The 19,573-nt window shown below is 42.7% G+C and overlaps 1 protein-coding gene across 6 annotated transcripts in view; it reads left to right on the plus strand.

Annotated features, from left to right (window-relative positions):
• The window catches only part of RUNX2 (RUNX family transcription factor 2), a 212,034-nt gene that overhangs the window by 164,841 nt on the left and 27,620 nt on the right, over positions 1-19,573 (plus strand). Inside the window, exon 6 of one of the 6 annotated variants that reach the window (XM_037893905.2) lies at positions 18,661-18,804. The exons of the other annotated variants lie outside the window; for them this stretch is intronic. Coding sequence (XP_037749833.1) covers positions 18,661-18,665 — 5 coding nt within the window. The 3' untranslated portion in view covers positions 18,666-18,804. Of the gene's footprint in view, positions 1-18,660; positions 18,805-19,573 lie in introns of those variants that run through there. 6 annotated transcript variants of the gene reach the window in all.

Raw genomic sequence — 19,573 nt, forward strand, 5'->3', positions numbered from 1 at the left:
ACAGATGGGGCAAGTGAAGAACCATAGAGCCTAGACACTCTTCCACCCCCTGATTCAGAGTAGAACTTTTCAGCTGAAAAGCAAAACTGGAAAGGTGTTGGCTGTTCACTGAGAGATTAAAAAGAATGACTGATATTTGTGATAGAAATGGAAGATAAGGGCTGAGACAATGATTCACACATCCTCTGGCAGTAAAAAGGACAGAATCTAGTCAGAGGGGAAGACAGAAGGGTACAGATGGAGGAGAATATCCAAAACTGCATTTTAAAAAGCAAGAGTAATAGGAGAGACATGTTTTACACAGAGAAAGGGAGACCCTACGTGCCTAATAATATAGGTTTTAGGGCTGACACAAAAGGAAGAGCCAGGAGGAAGATAAAAGCAGGTGATGGCCTTTTGTTGGTCACTTGTGACTAGATCCACTCTACAGTGGGTGCAGAGTTTTTAAATTCTGCAGACATTCTGGTAAGTACTAAATGCAAAATTATTAGCATATTTGAAAAGTGCAGGTTTTGGTGGCAATGGATTCTAGGGAGCAAATTGCAGTTGAGACCAGGTTAATATTTGGAGCCTTTACGTTTATTACTGCAGAGACTGAGGCACAGGAGAGAGGTGTGTGAAAGAACCAGTTTCTGTAGTGGGTCTTAGGGATAGAACAGAAACTATAGAGAAAATTAAGATTAGGGTTAAAATCAGATTAGAGAGCTGAATTCAACAATTTAATTTGCCAAAAGGCCAGAGCAGTGTTGTGCAAAACCATTCTACTCAGACCTCAGTACCTGGATTCAGCCCCGCTTCATCTCACACCCTCCCAGTGTTTCATCAGAACTGGTTTGGGGGTGTATGCAAACTGTCCATTGGAGCTTTGGGGGAAATTATTTTTCTCTACTTGGCTGCTTGCAGATTTTTTTCAAGCTGCTGTTCAAAGTGTAATTCAAGTCTGAGCTGTATTCCATTGGGATGCATCACATGGTGGGAGTCACATGCCATTTCTCTGTCCCTAATTGTCTATGCCTATCTGATGAGATCAGGAAGGTCAGCTGAACAGGAATTATTTTCATCTGATTTATCAGTAAGAGGCTATATTTCTTGTCCATCTGAAAACTTCCACTGAGAAAACATTTTCACCCAATCCTAGCCCTATGTCTTAGAGGTGGTAGGCTAATACAGTAATTACCTTCTGAAATTCCTATGGGAATGGTTATGTTTTTATACTTATCCTGACCTAAGTATCACTCACTTTTACAAAGGGAAACTTATTTGTTTCACTGGTATTAGACTTGTCTTGTTACATCAGACTGAGGTGGAGGAATATTATTCCTGGACAGAGGCACATTCTCCTGCACTTTTTGCACTATATTTGGCCATTCCCTTTGAAAAACAGTCACAGTCAGCAAGACCTTCAAAATTCAGGGTAAGGGGACATCACGAGAAAGCAAAAAGAAAAGAATTCTCTAGCTTAGGACTGCTTCGGCAAAAACAAAAATTCACAGTGTCAAAAGTTGTGATACAAGACATCTACGCTGCCAGACAAACTGTGGAAATAGAGGATGATTTCATCTACTGAGATGGTAAATTGTCATCAGATGGGTGCAGCCAACCAGGCATCCGAAGAAGAGTCGGTTTAGCGGCCTCAGCCATGAAGGACCTGCTTAGGGTCTGGAGCAAAAAGAAGGTGAAATTATATACAAAAGTACAGATTTATCAAACACTCTTATACGGCTCTGAAACATGGACTTGCTTAAACGAGACATAAAGAGGCTGGAGGCATTTCGTATGCATTGCCAGCAGTGACTACTGGGCATAAAGTGGTTTGATTTTATCAGTATTAGGGATGTATTGTTGAGAACTGGCCTTGAGAGGACTGAAGTCATCATTGGTCACTACTGGGTGGCCCTTTTTGGTCATATAACCCACCTCGGAGATGAAGTCCCTGCACATCAAGCCCTGAAGATTGGATGTGATCATACATGATTAACTTGGGTGCATCAGGTCAGTAACAATCCCGTGGAGCTTTTAAACACCTGGCATAAAGCCAGACAACGTGACCATGGACATTCAGCTCTACGGACCCTCGCTATCTAAGCATACTGTTGTTGGGGACCAACCCACTCTTACAGCCTTTGAGTATAGAGCCCAGCCTCTACAAAGCATCCTCCCTCAATCTCTCAAACACCACACGTATAGCCATTGGTGCCAGGGGGAGAGGTAGCTGAGCTAAAGTTAATCCCTTGCTCACTGGGAAGTAGGTAATGCCCCTGCCACACAAAGAAGTTCCCCTTCAGAAGCAGAGACATCATTTGCACCAAACCATTTCTGCAGTGTTTTCAAGGGGCTGTAGCTGCACACAGAGGCGGTGGCTGCAGGGTGTGCTTTACTTCATCAACATTGTCCACCTTCCAGGCAAGCACTTCCACATGCAAGCCTCATGGTATGTTTGCTCAAAACTTTCTTTAATTGATCAAGCTCAACTGGGACCAAGCAGAAATCAGGGAGCCCCATGTCAGGGCTGAAGGCTGGAGTCCACATCCCTGCAGGAAAAGCGGACACTGTTGCCAATTGCAGAGCATAAGATGCTTTGTCAGGTACTGAGACTGACGATGCTGAAATGGCAGCCATTACTGAGGATGATGGGGAGGGGGAATGCCATGCTAAGATATCCCAGTGATGAGATGGGTGGGTGAGGGGGATGACCTGGGGGATAACCAAACTGATGCAAAGAGTCTACGACATCTTTGAGACTAGGAAGAGGAAGCACAGTCTGATCCTTCGCACTGTGGTGGCTATAGATGTAGAGCTCCCACCTTAATATCCTAATTGGCTTGTGGCATACGTGAAATACTCCTGCTTTCTGTACAGTGTATTGGCACTGGCAGTAGAGGGGGCACGAGAAGCTGATTCTCCTCTCAGGAGTACTTAGTTGAAGTCAGTGGACTAACACCTGTGTTTAAACAGGGCACAGTACTTAAGAGGGAGTTATGTGGAAGGCCCCTCTCTTGCTTGTCTTTGCCAATTGGCATCACATGCTTGTTACTGGAGGAGGTACAACATGGAATGTCAATATCGGCATCTGCACCAACAGTGTCTCTCTCAATTGGCAAGGGACTAAAGAAAGGGGTCACAGTCTGGGAAGTTGTTAATGATGCCACACGAACAATTTGCACTGTATGTCATTGATGGGTTAGCTGGGATATCACTCTCCAACACCTGGGCACCTCTGCTTTATGGTGTCACCTTCCAAACAAGCATCATGTTTAATACAAAAAACACCTCTTAACATCTGGACCCGGGGCGGCAGAACGTTGTGAAGGGTGTGGGTGTAGGGAAACCACCTCGTGTGAATTCATGTTGTGAGGCCAAGTGCCTGTGTTGTTCTGAAACAGAGCAACATCAGCCCCAGCAATGTCCCCAGGAAAAAGTAGCGTATGGGACCTACGAGGCTCTTGGGAGATGATAGTATGATGCACTGAGAAACACATGGCCCAGCCCAGGGCTCTTTTAATTCCATGCTTGATGAAATTCTGGCACATGCTGCCCTGTTCAGTTGTGGAAGCAGAGGGCTTCCAAGAGCTGACGTTGGTTACAGCTTTGCATTTGCATTTGCAAGTTCCAAGTTGCATTTTCTTTTTCTTGAAAAAGGCTTTCCCAGAGCATTGCACTCTGCCTGGACCAGCTGTGGAGGTACACACGCTGGTTTGCCTTACTAGAGACATGGGGCTTAACAATCAAAGCAATGATTACGTTTGAGAGTGGCTGCTAAGCCACCTTTGGAATTGTCATCCAGCCACTTACCATTGCCATATTGTGGCCACTTCTTATTTGTATTGTGGTAGCACCTAGGAGCCACATCATAGACCAGGACCCATCGTGCTTGGTGCTGTACAAACATGAGTGGGGTGGGGGTAGGGGTCACAGGCGAAGGCTCTGCCCCAGAGAGCTTACAATCTAAATGCAAGACAAGATGGATACACGGTGGGTGAGGTAATATCTTTTGTTGGACCAATTTCTGTTTGTGTGAGAGACAAGCTTTTGAGCTTACACAGAGCTCATCTTCAGTTTTGGGAAATTTAGAGTGTCACAGCTCAATACAAGGTGGAATAGATTGTTTAGTTAGGATGCTCTGAGTAAGTTTCCCAGAGCTGAAGAAGAGCTCTGTGTAACTTCAAAAGCTGGTCTCTCTCAGCAACCAAAGTTGGTCCAATAAAAGCTATTGCCTCACCCACCTTTTCTCTCCAATGTTCTGGGACCAATGTGGCTACAACAACACTGCATACAAAGATGGATACAAACAGACAGATGGGGGAACGCAAGGAGACTATGAGGCAGTATCAGTGAGCATGATAAGCAGCATGCCAGCAGCCTCACCATTGTCAAGTTTTTGCAGGTATCACGACAAAGGAGAGTTTGAAGGAGGACAGTGACAGAGCTCTGTGGATGTTTACATCATCCCAAGAGTGAGGGAAAGCACGGGAGAAAGCACAGAGTGCTTGTTTGAAAAATGTAACAAGTAGCCAATGGAAGCTGGTGACATAAGTCGATTGTAGGTGGGAGTCAACATTTCAGCAGTGAAAAAGAGACAATAAGGAGGGTGAGGGTGGGCCATGAAGGGCCCGGAAAGAAGACAAGTAGCTTATGTTTGAGGCAATGGAGAAAGGGGCCACTCAGTGCTGGTAGTCTTCTGAGCAAAATTCAGGGGGGCAGCAGCCTAGCGGGCTGATTGACCAACACTTCTCTTTCCTCTTGATTCATGATGTTACATGGCGTGGTTCAGCTGCACAATGGCAGCTTTCTCCATGTATCCTGCTTCATTATTGTTAAAATATATCCATATTACAGAAGCACCTAGAGATTTTGACTGAGATCAGGCCGCATTTTGCTAGGCTTTTCACAAACATCTAATAAGAGCCCTGAAGAGCTTACAATCTAACTAAACCCAGAAAGTAGCAGAATTATCAGCCTCCCAGTTCTACAGATGGGACACTGAAATGCCGAGAGACCAAATGACTAGCCCAAAGTCACACAAGGAGTCTGTGACAGAACAGGGTATTGAATCCATACCTTCTGAGTCAAGGGCCGGAGCCTTTACTCCCAGAACATCCTTTCTCTCATACTTCAGATGTGATATCTCCCTGTGCACTGCTACCCTCAGCTGTTTTTATGCAGCAGAACAGCTGGTGTATTCAGATGTTGCTTTGTGCACAAAGATCATTTTCATCTGGGCAAAGGGGAGTGGCCCCCATGACTCCCATAGTACACTTGTTCCTTCATAAAAAATCACTTTATTCTCTGAAACATCTGTGGTATCCTGCTGTGGAAAAGGCCATCTTTTGCAGCTCAAGTGTGAGTTTCTTAACATGGCAAGACCTTAGTGTTTCCAGAACTGAGGCCAAGTCACTGCCCATGATGAGGCTGGGGAACCCCACCGGAACTGCCGCATCTGCTAGACCTTACAGGGTGATAACAGCACAGTCTAGTGCAGTGAGCAGAGGACTGGGAGCCAGGATCTCCAGATCCACTGCCACAATGCATGTGCTTAATGATAGTTTTTATACGTAGGTGGTAACTTTCAGCTGAGTACTGTACAAACATTAATTCTGCCTCAAACCCTCTTTCCTTCCTGTCAGGTAGGTTTATCTCATCTGCCATTGGCAGCACTTCGGCTTGGAGAGATTAAGGCCAAAATTTTCAAGTGTGGGTGCTTACAGTCAAGTATGTATAATCCACGTACAGGCACCTAAACTGCTGGTCTGATTTTCAGAGGTTCTGACTCCCATTCATGGCACCCAGGTTTGAAAACAGTGACCCAAGTGATTTGCCCAAGGCCACCCAGTGAGTCAGTGGCAAGAGCTAGTATCAGAACCCAGGCTTCTGACTCCCAGTTGTAGACTGTACTTAGCCCACTAACATTAAACCATTTTGCCTTCCACCCAACTCACCTTCTTGGGGCCGCTTTCCTGCTTTCTTGATGTGTGAAATTGGAATAACAACCCTCACCTATGTCACAAGGAGGCTCCGTGGATTAATTTGCTTATATCTGTACATCTCTTTGAAAATGCAAAGAACTATGGGCTAGTTGAATGAAGCTGTGTATCTGAAGTCCTTCGTCAGCTTTGAAAATCCCCACCTAGCTCAGTAGCATTAATATTTGGTGCAGCTTGACGGAGCAGAAAGTAGCACTGCACTAAGACAGCAAACATCCTGCCCTGTATTATAGCTCTGCTGCCTTTGGTGCATCTAGGAGGACCCTCAACCCAACAGGCAAAACCCACACAGAGTGAAAGATGCTTAGGTGGAAGGGTTGAGTAGTACTAGTGATAGAGTTCCCTTTGGCTTTTGTCTAGCTGAAAGGGGGCAACTCTGGCCAGCCATCACAGAGCTGCCAAGACAATAGGTACATACACTAGATCAAGAAGCCAACGAAGTATACTTATTTAAAACAAAACCTTGCCTCAAAAGAAAGACAATTTCCAGACATAAGCTTTGTTAAAATGGAGGTCAGGTTTAAATTTATCAGTAATGTATGTTGGGTCAGGAGGAGGAAACCATTCTGGAATGGTGTAGTTTAAAAAAAAAAAAAATCGGGAAACCATGAATGCCAAAGCTAAGATTCAGGGTTTTTTTAAAAAAAGGAGAATGCACTAAAAGTGCTTGAGAAGCAATGAGTGTTTTAGGAATACAGCTGAACGATAGGAACTGGAGCTGCTGACCATGAATTGGGAGCCGAAACAATTTTCACAGTGTACAAGGGTTTCAGAATGCTGAATAGCCCCACAACAGCCATAAGAGGCAGGCGAGGGGTTGTGGACATTTGACAGAGATGAAATATAGAGTAGAGGACTAAAATCTCCATGAGAAGGAACACAGAAGACTAAACAGCCTCCAGGACACATCTTACACAAAATGACAAACGGACCATGAGCTAGGCCTCAGAATCTAGAACTGGTGATTAGGGGAATAGTCTGTTGACTAGGATAAGGTGTCAGAGGCCCAAGGAGCACAAAGAGATCTGCTGACATAAAATCTGCAGTGAGATGATCGAAGAAAATGAGATTTAAAGGCAGCAGAAACATGAGATAGGAATTGTTGAAACACCCATCGAGAGCACTAGAGACCTGTGATGTGGATCCTGGCCGGTCGGGAGGACCCACAGAGGAATCCCGGGGAAGCAAGAGAAGGCAACTCTTCTCCCCCTCCTTTTAAACATATCTTTTAAAAGGGGGTTTTGTCTTCATTTTGATTCATGCTAAAAGGCAACCTGCAATTTTTATGGGTGAAAAGGAGGACAGAGAAAACTCTAGGTACCACTAAATTCTGTGAGTCAGCAGTGTGCCCTTGTTGCCAAGAAGGCTAATGGCATATTGGGCTGCATTAGTAGGAGCATTGCCAGCAGATTGAGGGAAGTGATTATTCCCCTCTATTTGGCACTGGTGAGGCCACATCTGGAATATTACATCCAGTTCTGGGCCCCCCATTACAGAAAGGATGTGGACAAATTGGAGAGAGTCCAGCCGAGGGCAATGAAAATGATTAGGGGTCTAGGGCACATGACTTCTGAGGAGAGGCTGAGGGAACTGGGCTTATTTAGTCTGCAGAAGAGAAGGGTGAAGGGGGATTTGATAGCAGCTTTCAGCTACCTGAAGGGGAGTTCCAAAGAGGATGGAGCTAGGCTGTTCTCAGTGGTAGCAGATGACAGAACAAGGAGCAATGGTCTCAAGTTGCAGTGCGGGAGGTCTAGGTTGGATATTAGGAAAAATTATTTCACTAGGAAGATGGTGAAGCACTGGAATGGGTTAGGGAGGTGGTGGAATCTCCATCCTTAGAGGTTTTTAAGGCCCGGCTTGACAAGCCCTGGCTGGGATGATTTAATTGGGGTGGTCCTGCTTTGAGCAGGGGGTTGGCTTAGATGACCTCCTGAGGTCTCTTCCAACCCAATGATTCTATAGTTCTAATTAGGATCCATCTGTACTGGGCTCCAAAATGAGCTAAGAAACTGGGTTTAAATATGATCCCAGGACAACTTGTTCCTAGTTTGGCCCAGCCAGCATAGATGTGCCAAACTGGGTTGGAACAGTGTTTAATAAAAGGCCTCTGGCCACAGTCCCACATTAGGCCATGACTATTTGATGAGATACTACACGGCAAGCTAGGGTGAATGTACAGCACACCAGCTCATCGCACAGTAACATCCCATGTGCTACAGTACATTGAAAGTCCCGGAGTGCAGCTTAGCCTACGATTTCTTGAAAGCTCAGTAGGCTAAGCTGCATTCTGGGATGTTCTGTGTGCTAGAAGCAGCATCCAGCCCGGACATTGCTGCACAGCAAGCTGGTGCACTGTAGATTCACACCATATCTTCCTGCACAGTAACTCACTGTGTAGATGAGCTTTTAGAAACCGAGTTTAAACTCAGTGCCTTAGGTCTGCTCCTGACCACGTTCTGAATTTCTTAGCCCCTTTCTGTTGTGCATATGAACTGGAGAAGTTTGGTTTAAGACCGCTTTAGCTCTATCTCTGAGAGCAGTTGAAGGCAACAGAAGATCATATGGATTGATCACTCTTATCTTTCACATCTAAAATGTACTTTATATATTGTGACTGAACGTGAAAGTTTATCTTAAGCAGAGTTCTCCCCATGCTCTCTGTTTCCCACACTTTGTTCAACTTAATCTGCTGAAGAGTTTTTCTAAGATATTGGCTTGGTTTTGCCTCTGGTCTTTCTACCTCTAGCATGTTCCATGAGAAGATCTCAAAGCATTTCACAAACATTAATTAATTAAACCTTGTCAGGCAGGTAACATACTAGAATGCCATGTGACAGGTGGCAAAACGTAGGCAGAGAAATTAAGTGATTTGCTGAATGTCACACAGCAGGTCAGTGCCAGAGTCAGAAAATAACTCTGCTGTAAGGACTGTGTTGCATTCCCTCTCCGTAAGCAGCTGCAGCGATTGGATGAGAAGAGGATGCTCTCAAAACCTCCCTCTCTCCTCACTTGCAGTCATCCTGAACAATATTTCCATGATACACCCATCTCCAACTGGTCTGGGAAGGAGACATTCCAAGGCCTCTTGATATCAGGCCAATTCAGCTAATGTTTTCTTAGAGAATAAGGATTCAGCCCAGTAATGGTGTAGTAACTAAGTACTATGCAGGCTAAAAACCCAGTCCCCTTCTTCCTCATCACTGACCCCTGGGAGGATAAAAGCCAAATGCAAAGGCTCCCCTGAGGAGCAGGAAAAACTATTTTGAGGCTTTCTCTATATTCAGAGTTGAAACAGGTTAAAACTTTAAATCAGTTTAAAAACTGATCTCATTAAACTGGTGCAAAACCATGCATGGACGCTTTTCATCCAATTTAAATTTGGCTTATAGTGGTTTAGCTGAATTCAGCAACGAATAGAGTTCAGGTTTGTATCAAATGAAGAATATCCGTTCCTGGATTTGCATCGGTTTAACTAAATTGGTTGAACAATCACACCTTTCATTGCACCGGGGCAGCTTTGAATACAGACACAGCGTAACATTTTCAAAAGTGACTTAGGCACTTTGGAGCCTACACACACTTCGGTTTGTTGGTTGGGGTGTGACTTTTTACTAATACAGTTATAAGGGTACAATCCCTAGTATAGACATGCTTATACCGACATAAAGGTGCTTTATACTGCTAGAGGTTCTTTCCCTTCCCATACTGGAATATTCTATATCATAATAAACCCATTTATACTGCTATAACTGCATCCACACATGGGGAGGTTGTATTGCTTTAATTATATTGATATAGATAAAATTTACCGTACTGATATAGTTAAAGTGGTACAACTTTTGTGTGTAGACAAGACATAAATCTCATTGAATGACAGTGGGACGTAGGCTCCTAAGGCCCAGATTCTCAAAGATAATTTAAGCTCCCATTAGGAGTTAGTTGCCTAACTACCTTTGAGGATCTGGGCCTACGTGTCTAAGACCATTTTGAAAATCGAGGTTCCTAAGTCACTTTGGCACTTTTGAAAATTTTACCCAAAGCCTGCTGCCAATAACAAGATGGTTTGGGCATCACTTAGGAATATCACTGTATGTTCACTATCATCAAGGTAAGAGGGAAAAATTCACTTGGCTCCCTCTGCTTTGCCAGGAGTGTTTTCTTTCCATTGTTTGAGCTACAGCAGTGTATTTTGCCCTGCATGAGATGGCCTGACCTAAGATAGTTATATCATTTTCCATGAAATTCAGAAGCAATCCACATGTTAAACTCTCCACTCAGCACAGGAGCTGCAACTCCTGCTTCTACAGCTTCAGTCTTCTTGTCTTCCGCATAGTTCGGTCTCTGAAAACAAGGAGTTGCTTTCAGACACCTTAGTACAGAATTAGGTGTGTCTGTTTACATTCAGGAGACAGAGAACTTCATACCAGGGGAAAAGAAAAAAAAATAAGGGCATTGGAAATGAAAAGAGATGGAGGTTGAAAATGTACGTTTAAGAGACAAAGATTATTTCAGGACTAGAACAGTATGTTTTTGTTTGTTTACATTAGACATGAAGTCCTTTTATATATGTGTGGAACAAGGAGGTAACTTTTCTACCCTTTTGTACTATGTTGTTTAGCTGGACTAAGAAGGAGAAGCTTGTACTGAGTTGGGAGTTTAAGTTTTTGCCAAAAGCTTAATTTGTAGGGTTTGATTTTTCCCTGAAAAAAAAACCCAAAACGCTTTAAGAACAAGGCCCTCAGTAACCAAAATCTGTTTGTTTTTGTTTAAATCACTTAGCAGAGAAATCATCTCTTGTCCATTGTTAAAAGGGAGGTTTAAATCAAAGGAAAATTCTACATATTCTAAAATATACAGACAGCTCTTTGAAAGCAAAGCCAAACAAAACTTTAAGAGAGACCTTTTCCTTGATGCAGAAGTTTTGAGTTAGTTTACTGTGCCGAACTCTGGTGGAAAGAACAGTCTGAAAAACAAATCTCAGATCTAGTTTTGGAGGCGGAAGTTGAGAAGAGCATTGTATTAATGGAGTATGAGACTCTTTCAGAGTTTCCAGGCTAAGTCTTAGCAGCAGCAGCAGTAGAAACAAGCTTTAAAATTCATTGGGATTTTATTTTCCAATTTCACTTTTGGAGATCTAAGTAAGCTCCAACCTGGCTACCTGAGAACTTGAGTCTCTCATTCTTATCTTGGGAGATCCTTTGTTTCACAAGTAGTCTTACTGAAAACACGGGGACTGTCTGTGGAATAAGTTGCTACTCAGGGAGCGTACATAAGAACATAAGAATGGCCATACGGGTCAGACCAAAGGTCCATCCAGCCCAGTATCCTGTCTGCTGACAGTGGCCAGTGCCAGGTGCCCCAGAGGGAGTGAACCTAACAGGTAATGATCAAGTGATCTCTCTCCTGCCATCCATCTCCACCCTCTGACAAGCAGAGGCTAGGGCCACTGTTCCTTACCCATCATGGCTAATAGCCATTAATGGACTTAGCCTCCATGAATTTATCCAGTTCTCTTTTAAACCCTGTTATAGTCCTAGCCTTCACAACCTCCTCAGGCAAGGAGTTCCACAGGTTGACTGTACGCTGTGTGAAGAAGAACTTCCTTTTATTTGTTTTAAACCTTAATTTCATTTGGTGGCCCCTAGTTCTTATATTATGGGAACAAGTAAATAACTTTTCCTTATTCACTTTCTCCACACCACTCCTGATTTTATAGACCTCTATCATATCCCCCCTTAGTCTCCTCTTTTCCAAGCTGAAAAGTTCTAGCCTCTTTAATCTCTCCTCATATGGAACCCGTTCCAAACCCCTAATCATTTTAGTTGCCCTTTTCTGAACCTTTTCTAATGCCAGTATATCTTTTTTGAGATGAGGAGACCACATCTGTATGCAGTATTCAATGGATTTATATAAGGGCAATAAGATATTCTCCATCTTATTCTCTATCCCTTTTTTAATGATTCCTAACGTCCTGTTTGCTTTTTTGACTGTCGCTGCACACTGCGTGGACGTCTTCAGGGAACTATCCACGATGACTCCAAGATCTTTCTCCTGATTAGTTGTAGCTAAATTAGCCCCCATCATAATGTATGTATAGATGGGATTATTTTTTCCAGTGTGCATTACTTTACATTTATCCACATTAAATTTCATTTGCCATTTTGTTGCCCAATCGCAGAATAAAGGTGGCATGATCTGATCCAAATTAAGGGCTATTGCCAAATTCTGATCATATTTGCTAGTGAAAAAAATGTAAAGTAGCTTTAATAAAAGATGCCCTCAACATCTCTTCTGTTCTTGTTTTAAATGTCCTGTTCAGTGAGTGCATGATTCCCCCATGTTCCCTACATCCTTAGCCATCCAATTATTTGACTTAATACTCAGATTGGGATGTGGGTTGCTGCTCTGTTCTTCCATTGGTAATTCTGCCTCATAGTCCTTACTATGTTGTTGGCTGAACTGCAGTGCAGCCTCCAGATCAGTGTTTGGGGTCCATAATAAGTGGTTCATTACCAATTTAGATCCAGAACTCCTCCTCCATTCCTCATCACATGTAACTTTCAGCAAAGCAGGCTCAGGTCTTTCCTGAACTTTAAGTCTCCTGCCACTTGAGCACATTATACTGATACACACCTCCAGCCTGACACTAGTGTGTAATACCTGCCAGCCAACATACCTGCCAGCTCATAAATTCTGCTTTCCGTATGACCCAGTTGCAACCAATATGGGCCTAAGGCAAACATAAGGATGTCCCATCTGAATGCAGCTTTTCTGGAGAGATTTACTTAACCATTTATCATTTAACTACAATTTTGAAAACTATCTTAATTGACCACACGTTATCAAACCAGAGGCTGCCTCCCGACCCCATACACACACTTCGCCCACCCCTCACCTCCACAGTGTTTTTAGCAACACTTCAGAAAGAGCTAATTAAGCCCTGCAAACCAATGCCATGACAGAAATAGTTCCTTTTGATTGATAAGATCATCAGTAAAAAGGCTATATTGAGGAGGGGTAGGTCACCTCCCCCCCCCCCTTTTTTTTTTTTTTTTGGTGGCTTCATGTTTTGGTAGCCATAAGTCATTAGTGGTTTTTAATTTTTTTCTGAAACTGAAATAAGGACTGAAAGGGTGGATTTGTCTTTTTTTTTTTTTTTTTTTGGCTAATCTGAGGCATGCCGCCACATCTGAAGCCACTTGGCTCATTATGGATTTCATGGAAACTGATTCCCTGAAAGTGTTTCCATGTGTGTGTTCCCAATATATCCCATCCTCTTCTAAATGGGAGTACAAACTCGCGCACGAGCTGGAAATGGCTTCAGGATGTGACAGAAAAGTCATATGACTGCAATGGCACTGTGTGTGGCCTTTTCTAAAAGACACCATGTCTTGTGTGTTGGCTTCCGTCCTACAGTAGATCCAGTTTCAAAGAGTCTCTTCCTTCCCGGTTTCTTAAAAGTTCTTAATCAAGAACCAGCAAGGAATCCTCTGTCTTTCTTTCCACAAAAGGGAAGTGTATTATTTGAACAGGATACTAATAGAAAATTTGGCAGGGGAGAAAAAAAGAGGGGGTTTAAAGGTTGAAGTTACAGTGAAATGCCAAGGTTTACTTTCCCCCTTGCATAGCATAGTTTCTTTGCCTCTGCTTGAGGATCAGATGGAATTTGAGAGTTGCGAGCATGCAGTGGAAAAGTACAATTCATGACAACATGGGAAACAAACATTTATATTGGATTGTTAAGGCACATTTGTCTGCAATAATAATAATAATAAACTAGACTCCTAGCCCCATTCCCACGAATGGGAAGATAATGTATATTATCTTCCCATTCGTGGGAGTTGCACAGAATTATTATACAGAGACTCTCTATTACTGTACATTAAAGATCTCAGCCCTGTGGCTTCACTCTCCTGGTGTATACAGCTCTGTTTAGATTGCTATCCAAGAAATCCTCAAACGTTCCCTGTAGTGCATTGTAGCTGGGGCTGGTGAAAAACAGCAGCAACTAAAATTCCAGTGGTGAAACTTTTGGGAAATTGAACAGAGTGTGCATGTTTCATGTGTGAGTGACATCACAAAGTATTAGCCCTTTTTTTTTTTTTTTTTTTGCACAGCATTGTAGATTTGCCAGACTTCTTGTGATAATTCCAAGAAGTATTATATATGTTCTGCTTCCATCATACTGCACCAATTGCAAACATTAATAGATAGGTACAAGTAGTGATGAGCCCTTGTATAAGTACTTAGTTTCAAGAGGGTTTGATGTTCTTCTGCACTTCCTGCCTTCAACTGCTGTGAGTGTTGCTGTGCACAGTTAACAGTTGGTGCATTTCACAGCAGAAGCTGATGTACTATGTTATTACAATCATGGGAGAAGTGCTTTATATGACAGACTCCATGTTACAGATATATAAGATCACATCATCCAGTGCAAAAATAGTGGGGAATAGTTATTTGTGGAGGTATATTATATAAAAAAGACTAACAAATAACAAAAGTGTCAAGGCTTTTAAATTCTGTTGTCTCAGCAGCCAGCTCTGTCCCAACATGAGAGAAGTTTGAAATTTCTAACAAGTCGAGCTGGCTGAGAATGAATTACTCTCATCCCCAAAATATAACCAGTTCCTTCTCTCCACCATGATCACACAGGGCCAACATGTGAATTGTGGGAAAGATTACCAAGATGGGATAGTGAAAACTAGAGAAGACAGCAAGGAGCCTAATCAAGCGAGTTGAATGGGCAGCATTTGATGGCAGATGAAATTCACTCTTGACAAATGCAAGTGTAAACTACATTTACACAGTGGGCACTCTGTCCTCCTCTACGGGCTGGGCCTGTATAGAAAGGTTTAGGAGTCTGCTATAGCCTTTGCACCAAGGTACTTTGGGTCTGTAGCTTAGGCAGTAGACACTCCCACTTTTAGAACCAGTGATCCCTGTTTCGATCTCTGCTGTCAGCCGTCTGGCCAGGGGTGTTGTGCTGTACAAGGCATTGAAGGAATTTCTACTCATTCAAGTTGCTGGGTTCTAAATTAACTAACCACCCAGGAAAAAGTCCTTGGTATCATAGTGGACAGCTCAGTGAAAACCAGTGCACAGATATGCAACAGGGGCCAAAAATAGTTAAAATACATAAAGATACAGGAGTTCCTCTCTCTTCTTCCTGTGCAGCCACTGTAGCAGAAACATCATAGAATCTCAGGAGGTCATCTAGTCCAACCCCCTGCTTAAAGCAGGACCAATCCCCGATTTTTGCCCCAATCCCTAAATGGCCCCCTCAAGGATTGAACTCACAACCCTGGGTTTAAGCAGGCCAATGCTCAAACCACTGAGCTATCCCACCCCCTGTTAAGCGAGTGGGGTAATGATGAAGCCTACGCTGGATTAAATGGGAAAGTGAAAAGAGACACCACTTTACCTGCTAAGCAACCTGACAGATATGCCTGGGAATCACTCTCCTTTGTTGTATACTTGATACTTTGACGGTTGATATTAGATGAACCAAAATGCTTGGGGACGACGCAAAAAATTCAAGGAAAAATCTATCTAACTAAAGAATAGATGGTATCTTAATGTGCCACTCACCATGCCTAAGCACCAAAACACACAAGTCAGTGTTAAAAAAAAAGTGAAATATCATCAAAATTCACATGTAAATAGAGGAAGTGCAAGGCCAGGAAGACACTATGCAATGGAACAGCTGTGAAGGAGTAAAAATGTTCAGTTGAGTTTTGTTAGACTGTTGTGCTCAATAATATTACAGTTTAAATGGTCCCACCTAGGCTTGAAGTTTATACCCCGTTGAGGTGAACGGGGGAGCAGTTCACACCTCTTCTGCTGCTATTGTTTGTCTGGAGACAAAGTTTTGGTGTATAAAACTGATTTAAAAATGCAATTTGAAAATATTTAACACAAATTAAGTAAAAATATATATTTATTTTTTGAATGCCTCAAACAACAAGGAGGTATTCGGCACAGTTTGTTTAAACTAAGCTTTTCATGCGCACAGGATAACTACAGTGTAACCCTAAAAAGAAAAGGAGTACTTGTGGCACCTTAGAGACTAACCAATTTATTTAAGCATAAGCTTTCGTGAGCTACAGCTCACTTCATCGGATGCTCATGAAAGCTTATGCTCAGATAAATTGGTTAGTCTCTAAGGTGCCACAAGTACTCCTTTTCTTTTTGCGAATACAGACTAAAACGGCTGTTACAGTGTAACCCTAAGAAGTTTTACCTTAACACCCCAATCTTGTAATCCCACTTGTATGGAAGGAACCTTTTGCATTTCAGTGGAACTCCATGCCAGTTCACTTGTATCTGATTTCAGATCTGATTTCAGAATTGGGGCTGTTTTAAATAAGATACAACAAGTGAGTAACAAACAGAGGGCTTGCAGAAAGGAGGACAAAGCTAGTTTGGTTTTGTTAGGATATCAATAAAATGAGATATTTAATGAAATCAGTAGTCCACGCAGGACACCTTCCTAACCATTATCAGTGAGCAGTTTATCGTGGGCATCTCTGCAGAAGTGTGTTTTAAGAAGGGCAGGGTGGTAACCTTAGATTTTAGTTCCATACATAGGGAACAACATGGAAGACACAATAATGGTAACCCCAAAGCCAGGGCTTGATCTCACTCCCATTGACTTTAATGGGATTTGGCTCAAACCCCAAGTGAGTTCCATGTGATCTGGGGTTTTTTAATGAAAGTTGTGTACAGCTCTCATTAGTATTGTTATTAAAATATTTTCAGCTCACCTATAACAAGGCAGCTGTACATCGGTGTACACTATCTCCATATTGGAGAAGGCTAAAAATGTCATTTTAAAAAGTCTCTGGTTCCATAGAAGATGGATTCTCAATGTGGGGGTTTCAAACAGGTTTCAGCGGGTCACAACCACCTTTCCTTTCTTTATGACTAGATGGAAAGGGGAATCCCAAAACTTTACTTTGTTGAAGAGGGTGGAACACAGCAAAAAAAAATTGTGGGGAGCTTCTTTCCCTAATTCACGTTTTTTTTTTTAAATGATGTTCCTGATCTTCTGGCCTTGCTCAGAATAAATAGTTTTGTGACAGCATGGCTTGCTGTGAAACCCTTAATTAAAGATGTGCTTGGTTGGTGATAGAAAGTAATAGCTATACAGACTTTAAAGTATTTTAAAAAATAAAATCCCAGACCTCACAGAATGTTACTTTCATGAAGTAGAAATGATGAGGATCATTTGTGTGAGTAATGACATTAACAATAATTACTGGCAATTTGCATTTCTCTAGCACTATGCATCTATGAAGTGCTTTGCAAACGTAGACCCAGGATTTTGTAAGAATTAGCACAAGCGGTAGGAGGTTAGATTCTCCATTTTGAAGGGAGAATGATGAGACACTGAGAAAAAACAAAATGATGATGATAATTATTTCCATAGCACCAAAAGTCCCCAATCTAGCAAACATTCACACATATGCTCAACTGTATGCATGCAAGTCGTCACATTGAGCTCATGCAGAAAGTTAAGCTTATGTGTAAACCTGTGTAGGATGAGAACCTAAGCATGCATGCCAATTAACAGACATAAAAGGAGGCAGCCTGTGCCACATGGAAATTACAGTCTCAGGCAGAGACGACCTGTGCCTGCTGATAGTGGGGGGAGGGAGGAGCAGAGTGAGAGCAGTCCATGTGAGCATGCTCAGTACAAGCCAGGCCACAAATCTGGGGTAAGGGGGGCATATGACCCCTCAGTCCCCCCTCCCCCACGCATCACCTCAGGCCCCAGTCCGGCAGTTGGATCCACAGTGTCACCCCTTGTGCCTGGATGCAGCCTCCTTGAAGTCAAGGGTCTACCTGTAGGAATCCAACTGCAGCATCAGGGTCTGGTTCTATAAATACTCTCAGTTGCAGTAGAAGAAAAATTAAAATGAGAAGTGATGAAAGTAAAATAAAATGACACAGTAATGCAAAAGTGTGTTTGCGGAAAAAGTCAGATATAAATTGCACACAAAAAAACCCTGTATTAAAAAAAATTAAGAGGGCAAAGTCAAGCATTCGAAAGTTAGGAAATGCCAGAATTAAGGCTGCCTGTGCAACCTTAATTCGGCCCGCTTGTGTGTATGCATTATGATACATTCTTTAATTACATGTTCACACAACTATTTTTTCCCACAGGACCACTGCCTAATTCAGTGCCCAAGATGGACATTGCTCACTGAATGAGCAGTTTATTTCCCTAACTGTTCAGTGTGTGGCCCCAAGCCTTATTTACTGCACACTGTTTAAACTCTGCTCTGAAGACACCATTATTAATTTCCTCATGAGGCTTTCTTTGGTGCTCCTCACTGCAGCATCTGAGTGCTTCACAAACATTAACAAGTTGCAGGGGGTGGTGTTATCCCCATTTTACAATTGGGGAACTGAGGCACAAAAAAATTAAGGTCAGAAGTATTCACTAATTTTGAGTGCCAAATCTGACATATCTAGGGATTTTTCAGAGTACTTAACATTACATTGCATTTTATTTGTTCAAAGCACAGCTCCCATTGACTTCCGTTGTATCTGACAGGGCTCAGCACTTCTGAAAATCAGACCCCAGAGTATCAAGTCAGGCACCCAGAAAAGAGGAGTACATAACTAGTTAGTCTCTGAGGTGCCACAAGTACTCCTTTTCTTTTTGCGAATACAGACTAACACGGCTGCTACTCTGAAACCTGGCTGAAATGATGTGCCCAGCATCACATTGGAACTCTGTGGCAGAAGAAAGGATAGAATTCAGTTCTCCAGGGCAGCATACAGCTGCCTTAACCACAAGGCCATCCTTTCTCTTCTGCTTCATTCACCACACACCTTCCAATGTCTGCAACAAATGAGACAAGAGTCCTACAGACAACCTCCTTCACTATGCAGCCCTGATTCATCTGCAGAGCAGGTCCATTTTGTGCACTGAATGAGGCAAGATCCTGTGGCGGAAAAAAATAGTATGTGATCATGTAGTCAAGTACTGTATCATAATGCACGTGCACAAGGGGTCCAAGTTAAGATTGTACCGGCACCCTTAATTCTCATGTATCCTGACTTTTGGGTGCTTGATCTAATAATGTTCTTTTAGCAGTTTTTTGTGTTCAAGTTCCTAGGTTTTTTAAAAGGTAAACTGAAAATCAAATAGAAATTTGATCGTGTGACATCATATTGACAGCCACGTGGGTCCTCAGCAAGGTTGGAACTTATAGATACGCCGCACAGACCTGCCACTTGTCCTAGTGGAGTAACTGATGGCAATACTATGTTGTTGTTCTCTATGTGGACCACCACCAAAGGGATATGGGACATTTTGCCAGTGGGTTTCACAGATATTTGCTGAGAGTGGAGGAACGGTAATATCGGGTTCCATTCTAGGCTCTTGAGGGAGTGTGCTCTAGTGGACAATTACCCCCCAAGCATGACATCTTCTCTGTTCCTTCCAGTCTGTCCTGGACCCAGCCTACTCCCCACAGGGCTAAACAATTATTTTCCACTTGCCTCGTTCTCAGAAACAACAGAACTGTTTTGGCTGAAATAATAATAATAAATAACAATAATAAATAAATACAAAAAGTTCA

Source organism: Chelonia mydas, chromosome 3 (assembly GCF_015237465.2).
Source record: "Chelonia mydas isolate rCheMyd1 chromosome 3, rCheMyd1.pri.v2, whole genome shotgun sequence".
Classification (NCBI taxonomy): Eukaryota; Metazoa; Chordata; order Testudines; family Cheloniidae; genus Chelonia; species Chelonia mydas.